Genomic DNA, 21,123 nt, shown 5'->3' with positions numbered 1-21,123 from the left:
GTCTGTTTGCCAAAGTAATGGCTTCTAGACAACCAAGCCAAGCTGGGACAGAGGGACCTCACATTTCTCAGCATTGACAATCATAGCAAGCTGCCATTCCCCCAACCAAGAGAGCTTCTTCTTGCTCGAGATGACAAGCCTTACACCCTGTGACTATTTCCTCTTTTAGGAATGCCAGCAGAGACCACCACTGCCATTTGCTCCATGATCATGGGAGGAGTGTTTGAGAAATTTCCTAAACTGAAAGTGTGTTTTGCACATGGAGGTAAGGCACTGTCTGCGTTACTCAGCTCAATCTACCATAACAAAATACCATAGATTCAGTGGCTTAAACAACAGAACTTCATTTTTACACAGTTCTGAATGCTAGAAGTGCAAGATCAAAGTGCCTGCAGGATTAATTTCTGGTGATTCCTATCTTCCTGGATTGTAGAAGTTTACTTTCTTACTATGCACATGACATGTCCTTTTGGATGGGTAGAGAGATAATCCTAAGGAACAGGAGCTGATCTAAGGGAATCAGCCAGCCATGTGGAGTATCTGGGATTTCCCTGGTGTATATAATGGCTCTCTGGCGATACACACTCTGTGTTGAAGGCTGGGGAGGATCTCCTGTACAAGCAAATCTAACCCCAAATCTCACTGTCCCTCTCCTTTCTCCTATCAGATTAAAGTTCCACCTTATAACTTCATTTAACCTTAAATTACCTCCTTAATTACCCTTGTCTCCAAATACAGTTAGATTGGGGGTTAGAGCTTCAACATAAAAATTTTAGAGAGACCCCATAATTCAGTCCATAACATGCCTGCGGCCATCATTCTAGTCATAAAGTATATGATGGTTGGGAACTAAATTCCATTTTTGTGGACAAGGTTAATTTGATTGGCATAGTTTTTGTTTAATTTTGCTTTGTTTTGTTTTTGTTTAAATCCCTCTAGTCAGACTACAAGCTCTCCAGTTTGCAATAGTTCCTACCATTCTCTATTATTTACAAATAGACTTATTTTATTCATTTATATTTCCTGCTTGGTCCCTGCAGGTAATTGAGTTTCTGACTCTTGGGCACACACACATACCACAACGATCACTACTTTTGATGGTTGCACGCATGGCAATACATTTTATGGACATGCCATCATTATGTAGATATTTCCCAGTTCATAGGCTGTCTCTGTATTTTGCTATTATAGGCACACTACATTTGAAAACCTTGACCACATATCTTTACACATATGTATTCTTTCTTTAGGATAAATTCCTCAAACATTAATTTATAGATGAGTTCGTATCATTAGTTCTGTCATCTCCCAGCATTTGGGACACAATAAATCCTTTGTAAATACTGGACTACAGTAACTCCTCTTTGTATATACCATGAGGATTGAAAAATAACCTTTTCAATTACACTCGCCCCTCACTAATGGGTTTTACTTGCAGGAGGTGCCTTCCCTTTCACAGTCGGAAGAATTTCCCATGGATTCAACATGCGCCCAGATCTGTGTGCCCAGGACAATCCAACCAACCCAAAGAAATACCTTGGTTCCTTTTACACAGACTCCTTGGTTCATGATCCTCTGGCACTCAAGCTGTTAACAGATGTCATAGGAAAGGTAAGTTGAGTCTACCATGTGCATGGCATATGGGGAGCAAAGTGTAGGATCAGCAACCAGGTTCATGGCCTCTCTCCAAAAAGGGGATGTAAGAAAAGGCATTAGAAGAAAGAAGAGAGACAGTGAGATTTAGGATTAGATTTGCTTGTACAAGAGATCCCTCTCCAGAGCCTCCTTCAACACAGTGTGTATTATCAGAGAACCATTATATACACCCAGGGAGATCCCAGATAATCCACATGGCTAGGTAATTCCCTTATGTCAGCTCTTTTCCTTAAGGTCATCTTTGTAGTCACCCAAAATGATAAGTTGCAATACGGTAAGCAGGAAAAGAGATACCAGTTTTGAAATCAAACTGAACTGTGTTAAAATGTTGGCTCTACCTCTTACTAATTGGGTAAATTATGAACCCAACTGTCTTCATCCACTAAATGAAAATTGGAACATTAAAGAAGGAGGAGGGGCACCTGGGTGGCTCAGTGGGTTAAAGCCTCTGCCTTTGGCTTAGGTCATGATCCCAGGGTCCTGGGATCAAGCCCCACATCGGGCTCTCTGCTCAGCAGGGAGCCTGCTTCCCCCCTCTCTCTCCGCCTGCCTCTCTGCCTGCTTGTCATCTCTGTCTGTCAAATAAATAAATAAAATCTTTAAAAAAAAATAAAGAAGGAGGAAATGACACTTGACAGGGAGGCAGGGGAAGATGATGAAGGGTCTGTATACCACCTGAAAGTTTTTTCTGGAATAATACGGTACAGCCTTCATTTTGAAAACAATTCCCTCATTTAGTTCAAAAAGACCAACATGGTATTACTTTAAACTTCACAAGTCTTTCCTTTGTTGTCATCTGCTCATAGATCTCCTTGTTGGTGGCATTTCTACTTTTAAGTATTTTTTGAAAATGCAGACTCTACAAGTTACACAATTTTTAGGGCAAAGTCCAGTTTGAATCATTGAAAAGTCTGAAATATATACTATTTCAATGCCCTCATATTATTTACAAATATCTATAGAAAGTTTCCAAATTTTCTAAGGAAAAAAAAACCTTGAGGATTTCTTTAAAAATGTGAACATATTTAAAGATTTGCAATGTGGTGCTTAGATTGAGAGTAGACTCTAAGGCATTTAAAATTTGTCTAGCAGAAAAAGAAGTCCATCATTGCAAAGCTGCAAGAATTTCTCCATCTCCAGAATGGAGACTTCATCTTACTTTAAAGCTGACTGTTTTTCTGGCTTAAGAAACTCACTAGAATATAAATGTTAAACATTCTGGTTTGGTAATAAATTATATAGTTGAGCTGTGCTTCTGGGTCTTCTAGCTTTTATGTTGTTCCTGCAAAAATGGGTGCTTAGCAGTGGGTTATGAATGTTGATGATTATTGGTTTGGACACTGGAGTGATGGAGAGGAAATCACAAAAAGGAAAAATTGGAAGAGAGACTGTGAGTTCTGGACTTTGAGCAATGGAGAAGGGGGTGTGAGGAAGTGGCGTGGAATTGGGGTAAGAGTCATTCTGATAACCTTCCATCAAACCTAGTACCCTCGGTATTCTGAGAAATGGTAAAATCAGGAGATAATACCGCTGGCAAATATAACACCCATCTTATGAGGGATACTACCAGCATCAAACAGAATTCAGGGAAATACATATTGCCAGGGATTCAGAGCAAAAGAGGAAGAACATGGCAAATGCTTTGTGGTAACTAGCAGATGGACTAGTTAGTGAGCTCCTGTGAGCACACCCCTTTTAGAAACACTGAGAGGGCACTTTGCAAAGTTAGTGGTGCTCAGAATTTGCATTCAAACTATGAAGGCTTGAGCTATTATAATTTGGGCATCAAAAGCAAATGCAACCTCATTTTATGTGACCTCAGTGTATGGTGAATCCAGGACACAGAAGTAATACATATATTAATAGTTTGGATTCTCTCTAAAATATTAATGCTTCTTTGTTCTTGTTATAGCCACATTAGCAAATTCTCTCAAAAACAATCCCTAAACTAAAATGGCTGAGGAAAGTCCCAGCATGACACTCAGACAAGACAGAATCATTAGAGGTATAAAAGGGAGGTCTCCTGGAGGGAAAAAATGGAACTGATGTCTTATTTCATGGGTTTGTGAGTTTGAAAGGATGACTACCAGGCATTCAAATTCAACAGATGCATTGATGCTATTAGGAACAAATAAGTAGTATGTACAGAGAAAATTAAGCAAATGAAAGAAAAAGAAATAATTAACTCCAAGAAAAAAAAAACACCCATATGAGGGCAGATAATCATTGTACATTACTTGACTCAGCAATGAACAATATTTATAGTCATAATAGTGTAAATACTAAGTATTAGTTTACATGAAAATTCTAATTCAATTGGGAAAATGGAGGAGAGAAATTGGGGTACCAAAGAAATTCTCAAAGACCATAATGAGAAGTCAGTAAATGCTCTCTAAAGCTAATAAATCAAGAAGAGGAATAAGGTAATTATATAGAACAATAAAAGTAATTATCAGAAGATGCAAGTTAAACTGGTGAAAGTGACTGAGTTGAAGGATAAGAGTTAGGAACATAGGCACAGGATTGTTTTTAATGAGAAAGAAATTTTAGTGATATTTGATTATTTAGCTATGTATAGGCATTACTTTGATAAATAAAAATTTATATAATACCTTAGGAGTAAATAAATTCAAAGAGTATACAGAGAAAAATAAATAGAATAATAAACATTTAGAGAAAAAAATATATATTTATACCAAAACTATTTATTGAGCCCCTACTATTTCCAAAACACTGAGCTAAATGGAGGACTTAAATTACCAAGTCTCTGACAGGTATGAGTTGATATCTCATTGTAGTTTTGATTTGAATTTCCCTGATGATCAGTGATATTAAGCATTTTTTCATGTGTCTGTTGGCCATCTGGATGTCTTCTTTGGAAAAATGTCTAATCATGTCCTCTGCCCATTTTTTAATTGGACTGTTCATTTTGGGGGTGTTGAGTTTTATAAGTTCTTTGTATATTTTGGATAAAAACCTTTATCGGATATGTCATTTGCAAATACCTTCTCCCATTCCATAGGTTACCTTTTAGTTTTGTTGACTGTTTCCTTCACTGTGCAGAAGCAGCTTTTATTTTTTTTTAGAAGCTTATATTTTGATATAGTCCCAGCAGTTTATTTTTCGTTCCTTTCCCTTGCCTCAGGAGACATATCTAGAAAAAAGTTGCTATGGAGGGTGAGGGCACCTGGCTGGCTGTTGATAAAGCATGTGACTCTTGATCTTGGGGTCATAAGTCCAAGCCCCACATTGGGCATGGAACCTACTTTAAGAAATTAACTTAATTTAATTTAATTTAAAAGTTGCTATAGCCAGCATCAAAGAAGTTACTACCTATGTTCTCTACGATTTATGTGGTTTCAGGTCTCCCATTTAGGTCTTTAATCCATTTTGAGTTTATTTTTGTGTATGGTGTAAGAAAGTGGTCCAGTTTCATTCTTTTGCATCTTGCTGTCCAGTTTTCCCAACACCGTTTGTTGAGGACTGTCTTTTTCACACTGGATATTCTTTCTTACTTTTTAATCAGCCATATAGTTGTAAGTTCATTTCCGGGTTTTTCTATTCTGTTCCGTCGATCTATGTGTCTACTTTTATGCCAATACCATACTGTTCTGATCACTACACTTTTGCAATATACCTTAAAGTCCAGAAATTGTGATGCCTCCAGCTTTGCTTCTCTTTTTCAAGGTGGCTTTGGCGATTCAGGATCTTTTGTGATTCCATACAAATCTTAGGATTGTTCGTTCTGGTTCTGTGGAAAATGCTATTGGTAATTTGATAGGGGTTGCATTAAATGTGTAGATTGCTTTGGGAAGTATAGACATTTTAATAATACTTGTTCTTCCAATCCACGAAAAGTGGAAAGACATTGTTGTGTCATCTTCAGTTTCTTTCATCATTGTTCTATAGTTTTCAGAGTATCCATCTTTCACCTTTTGGGTTAGGTCTATTCCTAGGTATCTTATTGTTTGGGGTACAATTATAAAGGAGATTGATTCCTTAATTTCTCTTTCTGCTGCTTCACTATTATTGCATAGAAACCCAACAGATTTCTATACATTGATTTTGTAACCTGTGACTTTACTGAATTTGTGTATCAGTCCTAGAAATTTTTTGGTGGAGTCTCTCAGGTTCTCTATATACAGTATCGTGTCATCTGCAAAAATTGAAAGTTTTACTTCTCCCTTGCTGATTTGGATGCCTTTTATTTCTTTGAATTGTCCAATTGCTGTGACTAGGACTTCTAGTACTATGTTAAATAACTGTGGTGAAAGTAGACATCCCTGTCTCGTTTCTAATAATAAAGGAAAAGATCTCAGTTTTTCCGCAATGAGGATGATGTTAGCTGTGGGTTTTTCATATATGGCCTTTATTATGTTGAAGTATGTTTCCTCTAAATCTACTTTGTTGAGTGAGGGTTTTTATCATGAATGGATGTTGTACTTCATCAAATGCTTTTTCTACAGCTATTGAAATGATCACACAGTTCTTATCCTTCCTCTTACTGATGTGCTGTATCACACTGACTGATTTGTGAATATTGAACCACATTTGCATGCCAGGAATAAATCTGATTGGATCATGGTGAATGATTTTTTTTTTAATGTGTTGTTGGATTTAGTTTGCTAGTATTTCATTGAGAATTTGTGCATCTATGTTCATCAGGGATATTCGCTTGTAGTTCTCTTTTTCAGTGGTGTCCTTTTCTGGTTTTGGTATCAGGATACTGTTGGCTTCATAAAATGAATTTGGAAGTTTTCCTTCCTTTTCTATTTTTGGAATAGTTTGAGAAGAATAGGTATTAGCTCTTCTTTAGATGTTTGGTAGAATTCCTGTGAAGCCATATGGCTCTGGACTTTTGTTTTGGGGGGAATTTTTTGATTATTGATTCAATATTTTTGCTGGTTATCAGTCTGTTCAAGTTTTCTATTACTTTCTGTTTCAGTTTTGGTGGGTTTTATGTTTCTAGGAATTTATCCCTGTCTTCTAGTTTGTCCAATTTGTTGGCAAATAGTTTTTCATTAAATTCTTATAATTATTTGTATTTCTGTGGTATTGATTGTTATTTCTCCTCTCATTCGTGATTTAATTTATTTCAGTCCTTTCTCTGTTCTTTTTAATAAGTCTGGTTAGGGTTTATCAATTTTATTTATTTTTTTCAAAGAACCAGCTCCTGGTTTCACTGATCTGTTTTTAGGTTTCTATTTCATTTATTTCTGCTCTAATCTTTATTATTTCCTTCCTTCTACTGGCTTTAGGCTTCTTTTATTTCTCCTTTTCTAGCCCTTCTAGGTGTAAGGTCAAGTAAGTTTGAGATTTTTCTTGCTTCTTGAGGTAGGCCTGTATTGCTATATACTTCCCTCTTAGGACAGTTTTTGTTGCATCCCAAAGGTTTTAGACTGTTGTGTTTTCATTTTCATTTGTTTCTGTGTATTTTTTTTAATGATTTATTTTTTAAAGATTTTATTTACTTATTTGACAGAGAGAGACATAGCAAGAGAGGGAACACAAACATAGCAAGAGAGGGAACATAACCAGGGAGAGTAGGCAAGGGAGAAGCAGGCTCCCCACTGAGCAGGGAGCCCAACACACGGGGCTCGGTCCTAGGACCCTGGGCTCACGACCCAAGCCAAAGGCAGACGCTCAACAACTGAGCCACCCAGGCGACCCTGTATTTTTTTTTTTTTAACTTTTTTTTTAATTTCCTCTTTGGCCCATTCATTGTTAGTAGCATGCTATTTAACCTCCATGTATTCATGATCTTTCCAGATTTCTTCTCATGGCTGACCTCTTGCTTCATGGCACTAAAGTCAGAAAAGGTGCATAGTATGACTTCAGTCTTTTTGTATTTGTTGAGGTCTAATTTGTGACCTAGTATGTGATCTACTCTGGAGAATGTTCCATGTGCACTTGAAAAGAATGTGTGTTCCACTATTTCAGGATGGAATGCTCTGAACATATAAGTTCATCTGATCCAGTGTGTCATTCAAAGCCATTGTTTACTTGTTGACTTTCTGTTTAAATGATCTGTCCAGTGATATAAATGGAATGTTAAAATCCCCTATTATCATCGTTGTTATCAGTTAGTTCCTTTATGTTTGTTATTAATAGTTTTTATTACTCGGGTGGTCCCATGTTAGGTGCATAAATATGTACAACTGTTATATCTCTTTGTTGGATTGTCCCCTATATTATCTTAATAGCATCCTTGTCTCCTGTTACAGTCTTTATTTTGAAGTCCAGTTTCTCTGACATACTATTACTACTTTGGCTTTCTTTTGACATCCATTTGCATGATAAATGTTTCTCCATCCCCTCACTTTAGATCTGCAGATGTCTTAAAGACCAAAATGAATCTTAGCTTATAGATGGGTCTGGTTTCTTTATTCATTCTGACAGCCTATGTGTTTTGATTGGCGCATTTAGTCCATTTACATTCAGAGTAATTTTGATAGATATTTATAAATAAATAGATAGTATTTATTGCCATTCTATTATGTGTTTTGTGGTGGTTGTTAAATATTTTCTCTGATCCTTTGTTGTCTTTCTTCCATGGCTTGCTGATTTTCTTCAGTGATGTATTTGGATTTCTGTTTTTTCTTTCCATACTTATTAGTGGTTTCAATATATGGTTACCATTAGTGTGTATATAACCTCTTCAGCAAATAGCAGTCGACATTAAGTTAATGGTTGCTTAAATTTGAACCCATTCTCTTCTCCTCTCTACACCTGATTTTAGGTATATGTTATTATATTTTATATACTTTTCATGTGTGTGAGTTCTTTGATTTTTACATAAATATTCATTTTTACTGCTTTCATGTTTCCTGCCTTTATCTTGTTACTGTTGGTATCTCCTTTCCACTCAAAAAGTCCCCTTTAATATTTCTTGCAGGGTTGGTTTTTGGTCAAGAAATCTTTTAGTTTTTGTTTCTACGGGAAACTATTTCATCTCTCCTATTCTGAATGATAGGCTTGCTGGATAGAGTATCCTTGGCTGCGAATTTTTCCCATTCAGCACTTTGAACATATCATGCCATTCCCTTCTGTCTTACAAAGTTTCTTTTGAAAAATCTCCAACTAGCCTTAAGGGTATTTCCATGTAAGTTAATGAATCCTTTTGTCTTGCTGCTTTTAAGATTTTTGTCTTTATCACTATATTTTGCAAATTTAATTACAATATGTCTTGGGGGGTGCCTGGGTGGCTCAGTGGGTTAAAGCCTCTGCCTTCAGCTCAGGTCATGATCCCAGGGTCCTGGGATCAAGCCCCACATCCGGCTCTCTGCTCAGCAGGGAGCCTGCTTCTTCCTCTCTCTCTTTCTGCCTCTCTGCCTACTTGTGATCTCTCTCTCTGTCAAATAAATAAATAAAATCTTTAAAAAAAAATACAATATGTCTTGGTATTGACCTCCTTTTGTTGATTTTGATGGGAGTTTCTGAGCTTCCTGGATCTGGATGTCTCTTTCCTTTCCCAGGATAGGGAAGTTTTCAGCTACTATTTTTTCAAATAATTTTCTCTTCTTCTGGGACTCCTATAAAATAAATGTTATTACATTTGAATAAGTCACTAAGTTTCCTAAATCTATTCTCATTCTGCACAGTTCCTCTTTCTCTTTTTTGTTCAGCTTCATTGCTTTCCATTACTTTGTCTTCTAGGTCATTAATTTGTTGTGCTGCTTCTTTCAGCCGGCTGTTCATTGCATCCAGCATGTTTCTAATCTCATTTATTGCACTCTTGATCTCTAATATATATATATATATATATTATATATATATATATATATATAATATATATATATTAACATTCCTGATTTAGAATACATTTAGAATATCTATATGTATATAGATATATAGCTATCTATATATCTAAGTGATTATATATATAAAATCACTTAGATCTCTGGCTATGGCCTTATCTTGTTCTTTCATTTGGGATAAATTCCTCTGCCTTTGCATTTTGTCTAAGTCTCTACCTTTTTCCCTGTAGTAGAAAACCCAGTTATATCTCCTGCTCCTGAAAGTAATGGCCTTATGAAAAAGAGGCCATGCAGTGCCCAGGGCCTGGCACTTCAGGGAGCGTCTCCGGTGTGTGCTGTGTATACTGTACTGTCGTGTCCTGGCTGCTCTATCCTTCAGGCCAGTCTTCTACAAAGGTTCTCCTTGCCAGGTGTGAGCAGTGTTTGGTCCCTGACCTGAATGTGGCAAGTTTTAGCTAGGTGTTCTCTGGTCTGCCTATGAAAAGAAACTTGTCAGTACCTCCACTAGAACTGAGGCCCTGCAGGGGTGCCTGGGTGGCTCAGTTCACTGAGCATCCAACTCTTGATTTTGGCTCAGGTCATCATCTCAGGGTCTTGGGATCAAGCCCCATGTCAGGCTCCCCATCAGCAGGGAGTCTGCTTCTCTCCTTTTTCCTCTCCCTTTGCCCCTTCCCCTGCTTACACTCTCATTCTCTCTAAAATAAATCTTTAAAAAAAAAAAAAAAAGAAAGAAAAAATGAAAGAAAGAATGGAGGCCCTGCAAAACTCTCTGGCCATAAGATGTTGTATGAACTGGGGTTTGTGCTCCCTTCTGGAGAAGGGGCCTTGATGCTGGTACTAAGGCAAGCATAACTGAGGAGGGCAGTTCTTCCAGAGTGTGTGGGACTGGGGTTTGGTATAAGCAAGTTAGGTATCCAGTGTCTGTGCTGTGCTACTTCTCACAGGTGGCTCTGTGTTTATCCTCAGGGGTAGGGAAGGAAAATGGCATGGGCCAGGTCGTTTGTTCACAGAGAGGTATCCCAGGAACACTGCCTTTCAGGGATATACTCTAAGAAGACCAAATGACCTCCCCACTGTGACCCCAGAGCTCTTCAGATCACTATTTCCATGATGTCTGCCCCTGGTTTCCTGGAGCACAGTATTCCACAGTCCTCCACAGTACTCCACAGGTTCCATCCCAGCTGAGTCCGCTGACCTTTAAAACTACAGGCTTAAAGGCACACTGGTTGCTAGAACTCACAAAATTCAGTCCCTTTCATTTTCCAAGGCAATGGCTTCAGGGAAACATTCTTCTACTAGTGCATTCCCCTGTGTGCTTCTTTCTCTCACTCTTCCCCATGGCAATGGCTCCCTCCCTTCCACAGCAGCCATGAACCATTTCTCCCCTAAATCACATCTCTGCACTTCCCACCTTCTTTGATGCGGCCTCTTCTCTCCCTTTAATTGTGGAGTTTGTTCTGTGAGCCTTCAGATCAATTTCTGAGGTATTTAGAATTATGTGATAGTTATCTAGTTGTGTTTACAGGATAAAGCAAAACTAGGCTCCTCCTACTCCACCACCATCTTTTCCTCTCCTGCTCAGGTGACTTTTAATATTAAGTCACTTATCCCTCTCACCCTCAGGTTCCATAACTATAAATGGAAATAACACCATGCAGAATTGATGTGAGGAGTTGGTATAATACTATGCCAAAGGACTATACAAATGTCAGCAATTTATATCACCTATTCTAGTGCTTTACAAATAGTAGGAATTGAGTTAATATTTGTTTAATTGAGTTTGTATAATGGTTTCATGGATATAAGGCTAATCTTACTGTGCATTGGTTGAATTAAGCCAGGCTTCTTCTCCAGGAAATTATGTCTCAGAGAACAAACTGAATCCTTGGTAAGTTAGAATTTTTATAGTAAGCTACATTATAAAAGAGTTATGTTGTATTTACTGCATATGCTGCTGATGAAATAGTATGCTGCTGATGAAATAGGCTAATGAGAAGATAGCTAAATGTTCCTTTTCTAGAAGACAAATGAATTCTATTATTTGAATTTAATAGTAAGCCACATCTTTCAGTATTCACAGCATTTCCTGAAAATGTGAAAAAGTTAATACATACAGCAGGTGAGCAGTTTATTTATTTTCCCTGGCAGGAATATTAATCACTATTATTATCATCTCAGTAAGTCTTTGACCTCATAGGGAATGTGTGTTGCCGGCATTGGGGAGGGAAACGTATGTCAGGGCAGAGTGCTGGTGCTGAGAAATCAATCAGGATTATCTACTGTCTCATAAAGAAAGCCAATGTCTTGGTAGACAGTATAATTCCAGGATCCCAGAAGAAGCAGCCATGGTAACTAAAAAGCCCACCATTATAATTATTCCTTTGGGTTTAGAGAGTCTTTAGAAAAGTCCTACTAAAATGTGGCTGTTGTCAAATGTTATATTAGCACATATAACCTTAAAATTTGTTCATGATTATGGTGGATCCCTTGGGAATAGAATCCTAGATCGCAGGCAAGAAGACGACAAGAAGGAGAAAGTTCTAGCTTTTGGAAAACCAGAATCAGGTATGTTATTTCAGAACCTGAGATGTCACAAGAGCTTAGGATTCCCTGAGAGCTTGGAAATAGGGCAACAGTCATCCAAGTCCATATCCTTTGCCTCCTTAACCAGGATTCTCTATGTAACCCCTTTAAAATACAATCAATTTGCAGATATGAGACAAAAGGTGATAAAAATAGCAATACAAAAAGTATTTTTAACTCAAGAAATATTTATTAAGCTTTTATCAAGTGAAGACTGGTATTAAGCAATGGAGAATGTAATCTTCATCATACAGGACCATATTTTGAGGAATTTCATCTTCTTCCTTCTTCCTGAGGAAACCCACCTCTTCCCTGCTACTATCTCCTCTCCCTCTGAACAAGAATTCTCATTAACAAGAACTTCACTTCCATTTTTTTATGCCTACTTCATTATCTCTTACGGAATTCCTAACAAGTTAGAAATGATCAGAAATTTACCAGAAAGTATCAATAAAACGTATACAGATAGATAAAGGGTATGAAAAATTAACATAACAGAGATTATCACAAGTGGATAATTAACATTCTGTAGAGAGGAACTGTGAACAATAGCTACTAAATAATAATTGAATACTGCCAAACCATGAGTTTGGAGTTTGGCAAAAGTCATCTACAATCAAGTTAGCAAGGAGAGCAGGGAAGTATCTTAAACTAGGAAGGATAAAATGCAGAGGAGTGGTTTTCATTTCTGCTTAAAATCCTTTGCTCTCTCCATATGAAAATGGAACAGATACTTTCCCCCCTTAAAATGTATTTATATCCAAGAAGGCCATAATACTGAAAATGGAAGAATTCCTGACTAGGAAGCAAAATACATTTCTAAATTTCAATTTCATGTTAACGTAGTTAACAAATGTAATATAGCAAGGGACTTTTTAAAAATTATGTTGTGTTTTAGAATTGTAAACAGCTTTAGCAAGAGAAGCAAAAATAAGAACAAATGAAGCTCCAGTGAATACAAAGCAGGCATTCAGAACGAGATCAGCTGTTGGCACAGATGTGAGTAGATATAACTTTGGGCCTTTAGGGCTTCTATAAGCAGGTGTATTTCCTTGGCTTTTTATTTTTTTTTTTTTAAAGATTTTATTTATTTATTTGACAGAGAGAGATCACAAGCAGGCAGAGAGGCAGGCAGAGAGAGAGGAGGAAGCAGGCTCCCCGCAGAGCAGAGAGCCCGATGCAGGGCTCGATCCCAGGACCCTGAGATCATGACCTGAGCCGAAGGCAGCGGCTTAACCACTGAGCCACCCAGGCGCCCCTTCCTTGGCTTTTTAAAGTAATGAATACAAGAATCTAGAAATAGAGTTGTTAGTCCATCATGGCCTTCCTCTAACTTTATTATATATTTTCCCATATCATTTCATGTAAACATATTCATAAAACCTAGGAAAATCCTTTTTTTCCTGGTATAAATCAAAATGTCACTTATTCTTACAGGAGCTAAAATTTAACATATTTAAAATATATATAGGCAGTAGCTCTTTCTCCCCACGGGTCCTGTCCCTGTATTTTAATAAACTATCATTTTGCATCAAAAAATAAAATAAAATATATTTAATATTTCAGGGCTAGTAACAATCAGACTTCCCTCTTTCATATAATCAAGGATTCAGTCCTTCAAAACACAAAGCCACTCTCGGATTGATTATAATCATATGTCAGAGTTTTATTTCAAACTTGTTTTAAAAAAAAAAAAAGAGGCTTTCTGAAAATTCCAACTCAAAGAATCTATCTTAGCAGAGACATTTTATAGGGGAAAACATGCTTAAACAGTTACTATTGACTGGATTAAAAAAAGAAGACAACTATCCAGTTAAGGACAATTAGCCTCTTTGTATTATTAATTAAAAGTCTTAGACTAGTTTGAAAACTAATAGTCAATGGAGGGGGTTTCCTAGAAACTTTTATGATCATTAAAGTCTATGAGAAAATTAACCAAATATTTATCAAGAATGCTATACTTCAGGGGTGCCTGAGTGGCTCAGTCATTAAGCATCTGCCTTTGGCACAGGTCATGGTCCCAGGGTACTGAGATCGAGCCTCGCATCAGGCTCCCTGCTCAGCAGGAAGGCTGCTTCTCCCTCTCCCACTCCTCCTGCTTGTGTTCCCTCTCTCACTGTGTCTCTGTCAAGTAAATAAATAAAATCTTAAAAAAAAAAAAAATCAAAAAAAAAGAAAAAGAATGCTACACTATCTTTGGTGATTAATGTTAACTAAATTTATCGTGGTGATCATTTCATAATATATGCAAGTATCAAACCATTATGTCATACACCTGAAACTAACATAATACTATATATCAATTATAGGTCAATTTTAAAAAAGAAAGAAAGGAAGAAAGAAAGAAAGAAAGAAAGAGAAAGAAAGAAAGAAAGAAAGAATGCTCATTATTCCCCAGGAAGAGCAGATAGTCATACCAGACCACAAAGTTCTACCCCAGTTCAGATTCAGGACTTTTTTTTTTCACACTTACTGGAGGCATTTTATTCCATGCTAAGGAAATTTGAGCTTCACCTTCTGGACAACAGAAAATTATTAATGGATTTTTAGGAGGAATGTGGCATGATCAGATTTTTATTTAAAACAGCCTTCTCTGGGTTATGGACATAGGGGAAGTTATGTGCTATGGTGAGTGCTGTGAAGTGTGTAAACCTGGCGATTCACAGACCTGTACCCCTGGTGCTAATAATACACTATATGTTAATAAAAAATTAAAAATTAAAAAAATAAAACAGCCTTCTCAGTGTTAGATATTGATTAAAATGGATAAGAATGAAATCAGTTAGAAAACCATAGTAGCAGTTAATTTAATTCAATAAACATCCACTCTGTACCAAGCCTTTTGCTCAGGGCTGGAGACAGTTTTTGCCCCACTTCTTAGCTGAAATGGAGACACAAACCTGGCTCCACCACATACTAGCTGTGCAGCTCTAAGCAAGTTAAGTTATCATCTTTGCTTCCTTGTCTGTTGAATGGGGATAATGATAGGATCCATGTCATAGAAAGGCTGTGAGAATGAGTTAATGAATGCAAATGGCTTAGAACAGCATCTCACACATAGTAAGTAATCAATATATGTTAGATATTATTATTATTATTATTATTATTTAGGGATTATTTCACAGCAATTTAAGAAGTACTGTGAATCAAAGTATTTGCAGGATGCTTTAGGGGTAGAGAGATCATACTTGGCTGAGTGAAGGGATGGTAAAAGCCTGAGTTGAGGGAGGAACTGGGGAAGTAGAGAGGAACTGATGGGTGCAAGAAATGATAGAGGTAGAATCCAAAGCGCTCAGTGACCCATGAAATGCTGGGGTGACAGAGCAGGAGTCCAGCATGATTCCCAGGTTTCCAGCTTGGGCAACTGGGTGAAAAGTAATGCTATCAACCTAAAGGAAAAACAGGTTTGGGTTCATGCTCTATCAAGTAATCATGCATGAGTCATTAGAATTTGTGAAATTACCCAATTAATGCCCAAGATACAATTCGCAGTTAACAGTGGCAAAAAAAAATCTTATCAGAGTTGTTACTTAATATCTGCAACTGGAAATAGTCATTATTATGGAAGGCACATTAAAATCCTAAACTCAGTTACAGTATAAATCTAATTAATTGCTCAAGTTTAAGTATTTTCCAAATATCCCTATACTGTTGGCCCAATAGCTGACTTATTAACTCAGATGAATATAATGTAGGTTAATTGAGGCCAAGAGCATGGGTTAGTTCAGTGGTTCTCAACTCAGAGGCTTATGCATTAGAATCATCTGGGGAGATTTTTTATTTTTTTATTTTTTTTTTAAAGATTTTATTTATTTATTTGACAGAGAGAAATCACAAGTAAGCAGAGAGGCAGGCAGAGAGAGAGGAGGAAGCAGGCTCCCTGCTGAGCAGAAAGCCCAATGTGGGGCTCGAACCCAGGACCTGGGATCATGACCTGAGCCGAAGGCAGCGGCTCAACCCACTGAGCCACCCAGGCGCCCCGTGGGGAGATTTTTTAAAATGCTAATGTTACTAGTTATTTTTAGGTCTCACCCCCAGATATGATGATTTAATTGATTTGGGGTAGGTTCTAGGGTGAACATTTTTTAAAAGCTCCCTAGGTAATATTAATGTACAAGTAGTGTGGAAAAACAATGGGTTAGCATCAGTAAGAATCTATAATTTATGGTCACAAGGAACCTTAGAAATACTCTAGTTTTGGAACTTTGCTTTTAACCTATGGAAACATATGGTCAACAAGGTCTTATAATATTGTGTAAACAAGTAAAACAGAGAAAAGCAGAGTTGTTCTAATTAGGCAGTAGAAGTCAGGAGGGAAGCTTTATCTGGCAGGCCTCCCCCTCACTCCTGTCCCATCTCTCTTATATAAACTTCATTGATGCTGCTCCCTGTCCTCCAGTCCCCAAGAATTCTCCATGTAATAGTTTAAAAAATTACTTCTGACTAAAAAAAAAAAAAAAAAAAAGTCATTCTCACATTCATGAAATATTTTTAAGCTCTAACAACATGACTGGTGCTAATATATGGGAACACTTTATATTTTAGAGGGGAAAACAGACAAATGACAAGTGTATATAGAAGAAAATATGAAGTAATTCATCTATATCTTGGAAGTAGGGAAACCTTTCCTAATGAAGACTGAAAAATCTAGTAACTACATGGAAAAAGATTAATAAATTTGGTTATATTAAAAATATTTTGCAAGGCAATAAAATATTGTAAACAAAGTTCTCATCACAAGAAAACAAAATTTTGTAACTAGAACTTGTATTTAGAATTTTGCAACTATAAATGACAGATGTTAACTATACGTGTGGTGATTATCATTTCACAATATACACAACAGTGAATCATTATGTTGCACACCTGAAACTAACAGAGTTGACCCTTGAACTGTACAGGTCCACTTATACATGCATTTTTTGCAGTATTGTAGCATAGTACTATAAATGTATTTTCTTCATGATTCTCTTAATAACATTTTTTCTAGCTTATTTTATTGTAAGGATATAGTATCTAATACATGTAACGCACAAAATATGTGTTATTTCACTGTTTATGTTACTGGTAAGGCTTCCAGTCAACAGTAGGCTATTCATAGTTAAGTTCTGAGGGAGTCAGAAGTTATACTCAGATTCTTTTTTTGTTTTAATAAACATATTACTAGTTTAGTTGTTAATTATCCTTGAATAAAGCTGGGAAGGGGAGAGGAAAAAAAATACCACATATACCTTGATTCTCTTTATTGGTCAGGAATTCTCCAAAAAGTTTTACATTTATCATCTCATTTAATTTTCAAAATAATAATTTTCACAAAGGATATAAATACTAGAATATGATAATTTTATGGATGGGGGAAGCACAGAAAGTATAAACAATTTTACCAACATATAGTTAGTAATTGTTGGAGCCAGAATTCAAACCCTAGCAATATGACTCCAGTTTTGGAACACTTAACCACTAACTTATGCTTTAGTTTTTCTTAATGTATTTTTTTACTTTTTTTTATTATTATGTTCAGTTAGCCACTGTATAGTACATAATTAGTCCTTGATTTAGTGTTCAATGATTCATTAGTTAAGTATAACACAACACATGCCCTCCTCAATACCCATCACCTGTTACCCCCTCCCCCCATCCACTTCCCTTCTGAAACCCCCAGATTGTTTCTTGGGGCCCATAGTCTCTCATGGTTCATCTTCCTCTCTCATTTCCCCCTCTTTGGGTTTCCCTCCCTTCCCCTATGGTCCTCTGTGCTATTGCTTATGTTCCACATATGAGCGAAAGCACATACTCAGATTTCCAACTGTCCTGCCCCCAATTCCAGTGTTATTCAAGGGTCAACTGTTTAATGGTGTATGTCAATTATACCTCGTTTTTTTAATGTATGGCTTTAAATATATCTATTAGAAAAAGAAGGTATAAAATCAATGATTTATGATTCCACTTTAAGAAACTGGAAGAGGTGGAACCCCTGGGTGGGTCAGTCAGTTAGGTATCTGCCTTTGGCTCAGGTCATGATCTCAAGGTCCTGGGATAGAGTCTCACACTGGGCTCCTTGCCCATTGGGGAGGCTGCTTCTCCCTCTGCCTGCTGCTCCCCTGGCTTGTGCTCTCTCTTTCTTTCTCTCTCTCTCTCTCTGACAAATAAATAAATAAAATCTTAAAAAAAAAAAAAGAAACTAGAAGAGGAGAAAATTAAACTCAAAGTAAGCAGAGGGGGCGCCTGAGTGGTTCAGTTGGTTAGGCGACTACCTTTGGCTCAGGTCATGATCCCAGGGTCCTGGGATCAAGTGCCACACTGGGCTCCCTGCTCAATGGGGAGCCTGCTTCTGCTTCTCCCTCTCCCTCTCCCTCTGCTTGCTGCTCCCCCCTGCTTGTGCTTATGCTCTCTTTCTCTCTCTTTGGTAAATAAATAAAAATAAAATCTTAAAAAATAAAAAAGTAAGTGGTTAGGAAGAAATGATAAAGAGCAAAAATAAAAAATCAGAACCAGCATAAACAATAAAGAAAACTTATAAATCAAAATTTGGGTGTTTGAGGGTGCCTGGCTGACTTTGTTGGTAAAGCATGCAACTCTTGATCTTGGTATCATAAGCTCAAGACCCACTTTGGATATAGAGCTTACTTTAAAAAATAAAATAAAAACCTGCTTGTGGTTGTTTTTTAAAGATTAAAAGATTTTATTTATTTGAGAGAGAGAGCGAGAAAGAGAGGGATAGAGCACAAGCAAAAGGAGGAGCAGAGGGAAAAGGAGAAGTAGACTCCCCACTGAGCAGGGAGCCCAACATGACCCTGGGATCATGACATGAGCTGAAGGCAGATGCTTAACAGACTGAGCCAGCCAGTCACCCCAAAAATTGGGATTCTTTTTAAGAGATCAGTAAAGTAAACTCCTATAAAGATCGATCAAGTCAAAAAAAAAAAAAAAGAGAGAGAGAGAGAGAGAAAGAGAAAGCACAGATTACTAACATCAGGACTAAAAGTGGGATAAAACCACAGATCATACAAACATTAAAAGGATATCAAAAGAATATTATGAAAAAATAAAATAAAATATTATGAGCAATCTTCTGCCACTAAATTTTACAAATTAAATGGACAAATTTTTTGAATTACATAATTTACCGAAACTTTAATATGTATTAAAGGAAACTGAATTTGTTTTCAAAAAATCTTTCTACAAAGGAAACACTAGGCCCAAGTGGTTTTGCTTGTAAATTCTATCAAACATTTAAGAAAAAAATAATGCTTATCCCATATAAACACTTCCAGAAAAACAGAGAAGGAAACAATTCCCAAGTCATTTTATGGGGCTAGAATGAACCTAATACCAAACCCTAACAAAGACTACACAAGAAAATAAAATTACAGATCACTATCCCTCCAGAAAAAGATGCATAATCCTTAACAAATATTAGTAAATCAGGAGCGCCTGGGTGGCTCAATTGGTTAAGTGTCCAACTCTTGATTTCAGCTCAGGTCATGATCTCGGGGTCATGAGATCAAGCCCTGTGCCTCAGGCTCCGTGCTGGGCATGGAGCCTGCTTAAGATTCTCTCCTCCCCTCTTCCTCCACCCTTTTCCCCTCTCTAAAACATATACACACACACACACACACACACACACACACATACATATATATGTAAATCAAATTCAGCAATAATTTAAAATAATACATCATGAACAAGCAGGGTTTATTTTAAGAATGCAAGATTGGCTTAACTTCTTAAAATCAATGTAATTTACCATATTCATGGAATAAACACTATGATTATTTCATAGATGAAGAAAAGATATTTGACAAAATTAATTAGTCATTCCTGATTTTTAAAAAAAACTCTCACAAACTAAGGAATAGGAATGAATGCCCTCAATCTGATTAAGAGCATTATCAAAAAACTTATAGCTATTACCCTATCTAATGGTGAAATAAACACTTATTCCCTAAGATAGGGAAAGAGACAAAGATGTCCACTCTCACCCCTTCTAATCAACATTGTACTAGAGATTCTAGCTAGTATAGAAAGATGAAAAAAGAAATAAAGGCATACAAATTAGTTGAAGCAATAAATTGTCTTTGTTAGCAAATGACATTATTGTCTATGCAAAAATTTTTAAAAACCATACAAAGTAACTACTAAAACTAATAACCGAATTTAGCAAGATTGCGGACATGAGGGCAATTTTTTTTTTTTTAAGTAGGCTCCATGCCCAGCATGGAGCCCAACATGGGGCTTGAACTCACAAGCCCTGATCCTGAGATCAAGACCTGAACGGATGAAGACTTGGATGTTTAATCAACTAAAATACCCAGGCACCCCCATTAGGGCAATTTTTTAAAAAATCAATTGTCTTTCCATATACTAAGAGCAAACAACTGTAAACTAAAACTTCAAGGCCACCTGGGTGGCTCAGTTGTTGGGCATCTACCTTCGGCTCAGGTCATGATCCCAAGGTCCTGGATCAAGCCCCATGTTGGGTTCCATGCTCTGTGAGCCTGCTTCTCCCTCTGTCTGCTGCTCCCCCTGCTTGTGCTCTCTCTGTCAAATAAATAAATAAAATCTTTTAAAAAATAATAAAAAATAAAACTTCAAAGCAATTCAATTAGCAATTGTGTTAATAACCACAAAGTATGCAGAAATAAACAACAATTGATGTGCTATACCTCCACAATGAAAGTTATAAAATATGACTGAAAACAATTGTTAAGAACCCAAATAAATGGAAAGATAAACAGTGTTTAAGAATCCAAGAACTCAATATTGTTAAGATGACAATTCTCTCGGGGAGCCTGGGTGGCTCAGTGGGTTAAAGCCTCTGCTTTCGGCTCAGGTCATGATCCTTGGGTCCTGGGATCAAGCCCTGCATCAGGCTCTCTGCTCAGGGGGAGCCTGCTTCCTCCTCTCTCTCTCTCTCTCTCTGCCTGCCTCTCTGCCTACTTGTGATCTCTGTCTATCAAATAAATAAAATCAATTTTAAAAAAAAGATGACAATTCTCTCAAAATTAATCTATACATTCAATGTAATCCAAGCTGAGTCCAAAATGTATAGGGATATACAAAGCATCAGAGAGCCAAAATAATCTAGAAAAAGAAAAGTAAAATTGGAGACCTGCATTAACTGACT

At 36.9% G+C, this 21,123-nt stretch overlaps 1 protein-coding gene and 1 long non-coding RNA gene across 2 annotated transcripts in view; one reads left to right on the top strand and one right to left on the bottom strand.

Annotated features, from left to right (window-relative positions):
• The window catches only part of LOC125095944 (uncharacterized), a 52,797-nt gene that overhangs the window by 5,341 nt on the left and 26,333 nt on the right, over window positions 1-21,123 (bottom strand). The window lies entirely within an intron of this gene.
• ACMSD (aminocarboxymuconate semialdehyde decarboxylase) overlaps window positions 1-21,123 on the top strand; it is an 85,446-nt gene that overhangs the window by 48,727 nt on the left and 15,596 nt on the right. Inside the window, exons 7-8 of the mRNA XM_047722519.1 lie at window positions 170-265; window positions 1,439-1,611. Coding sequence (XP_047578475.1) covers window positions 170-265; window positions 1,439-1,611 — 269 coding nt within the window. The remainder of the gene's footprint in view (window positions 1-169; window positions 266-1,438; window positions 1,612-21,123) is intronic.

This window comes from Lutra lutra, chromosome 3 (assembly GCF_902655055.1).
Source record: "Lutra lutra chromosome 3, mLutLut1.2, whole genome shotgun sequence".
NCBI classification, from domain to species: domain Eukaryota; kingdom Metazoa; phylum Chordata; class Mammalia; order Carnivora; family Mustelidae; genus Lutra; species Lutra lutra.
Note: the sequence above shows the minus strand (reverse complement) of the source record. Positions and strands in the feature narration are given on the sequence as shown.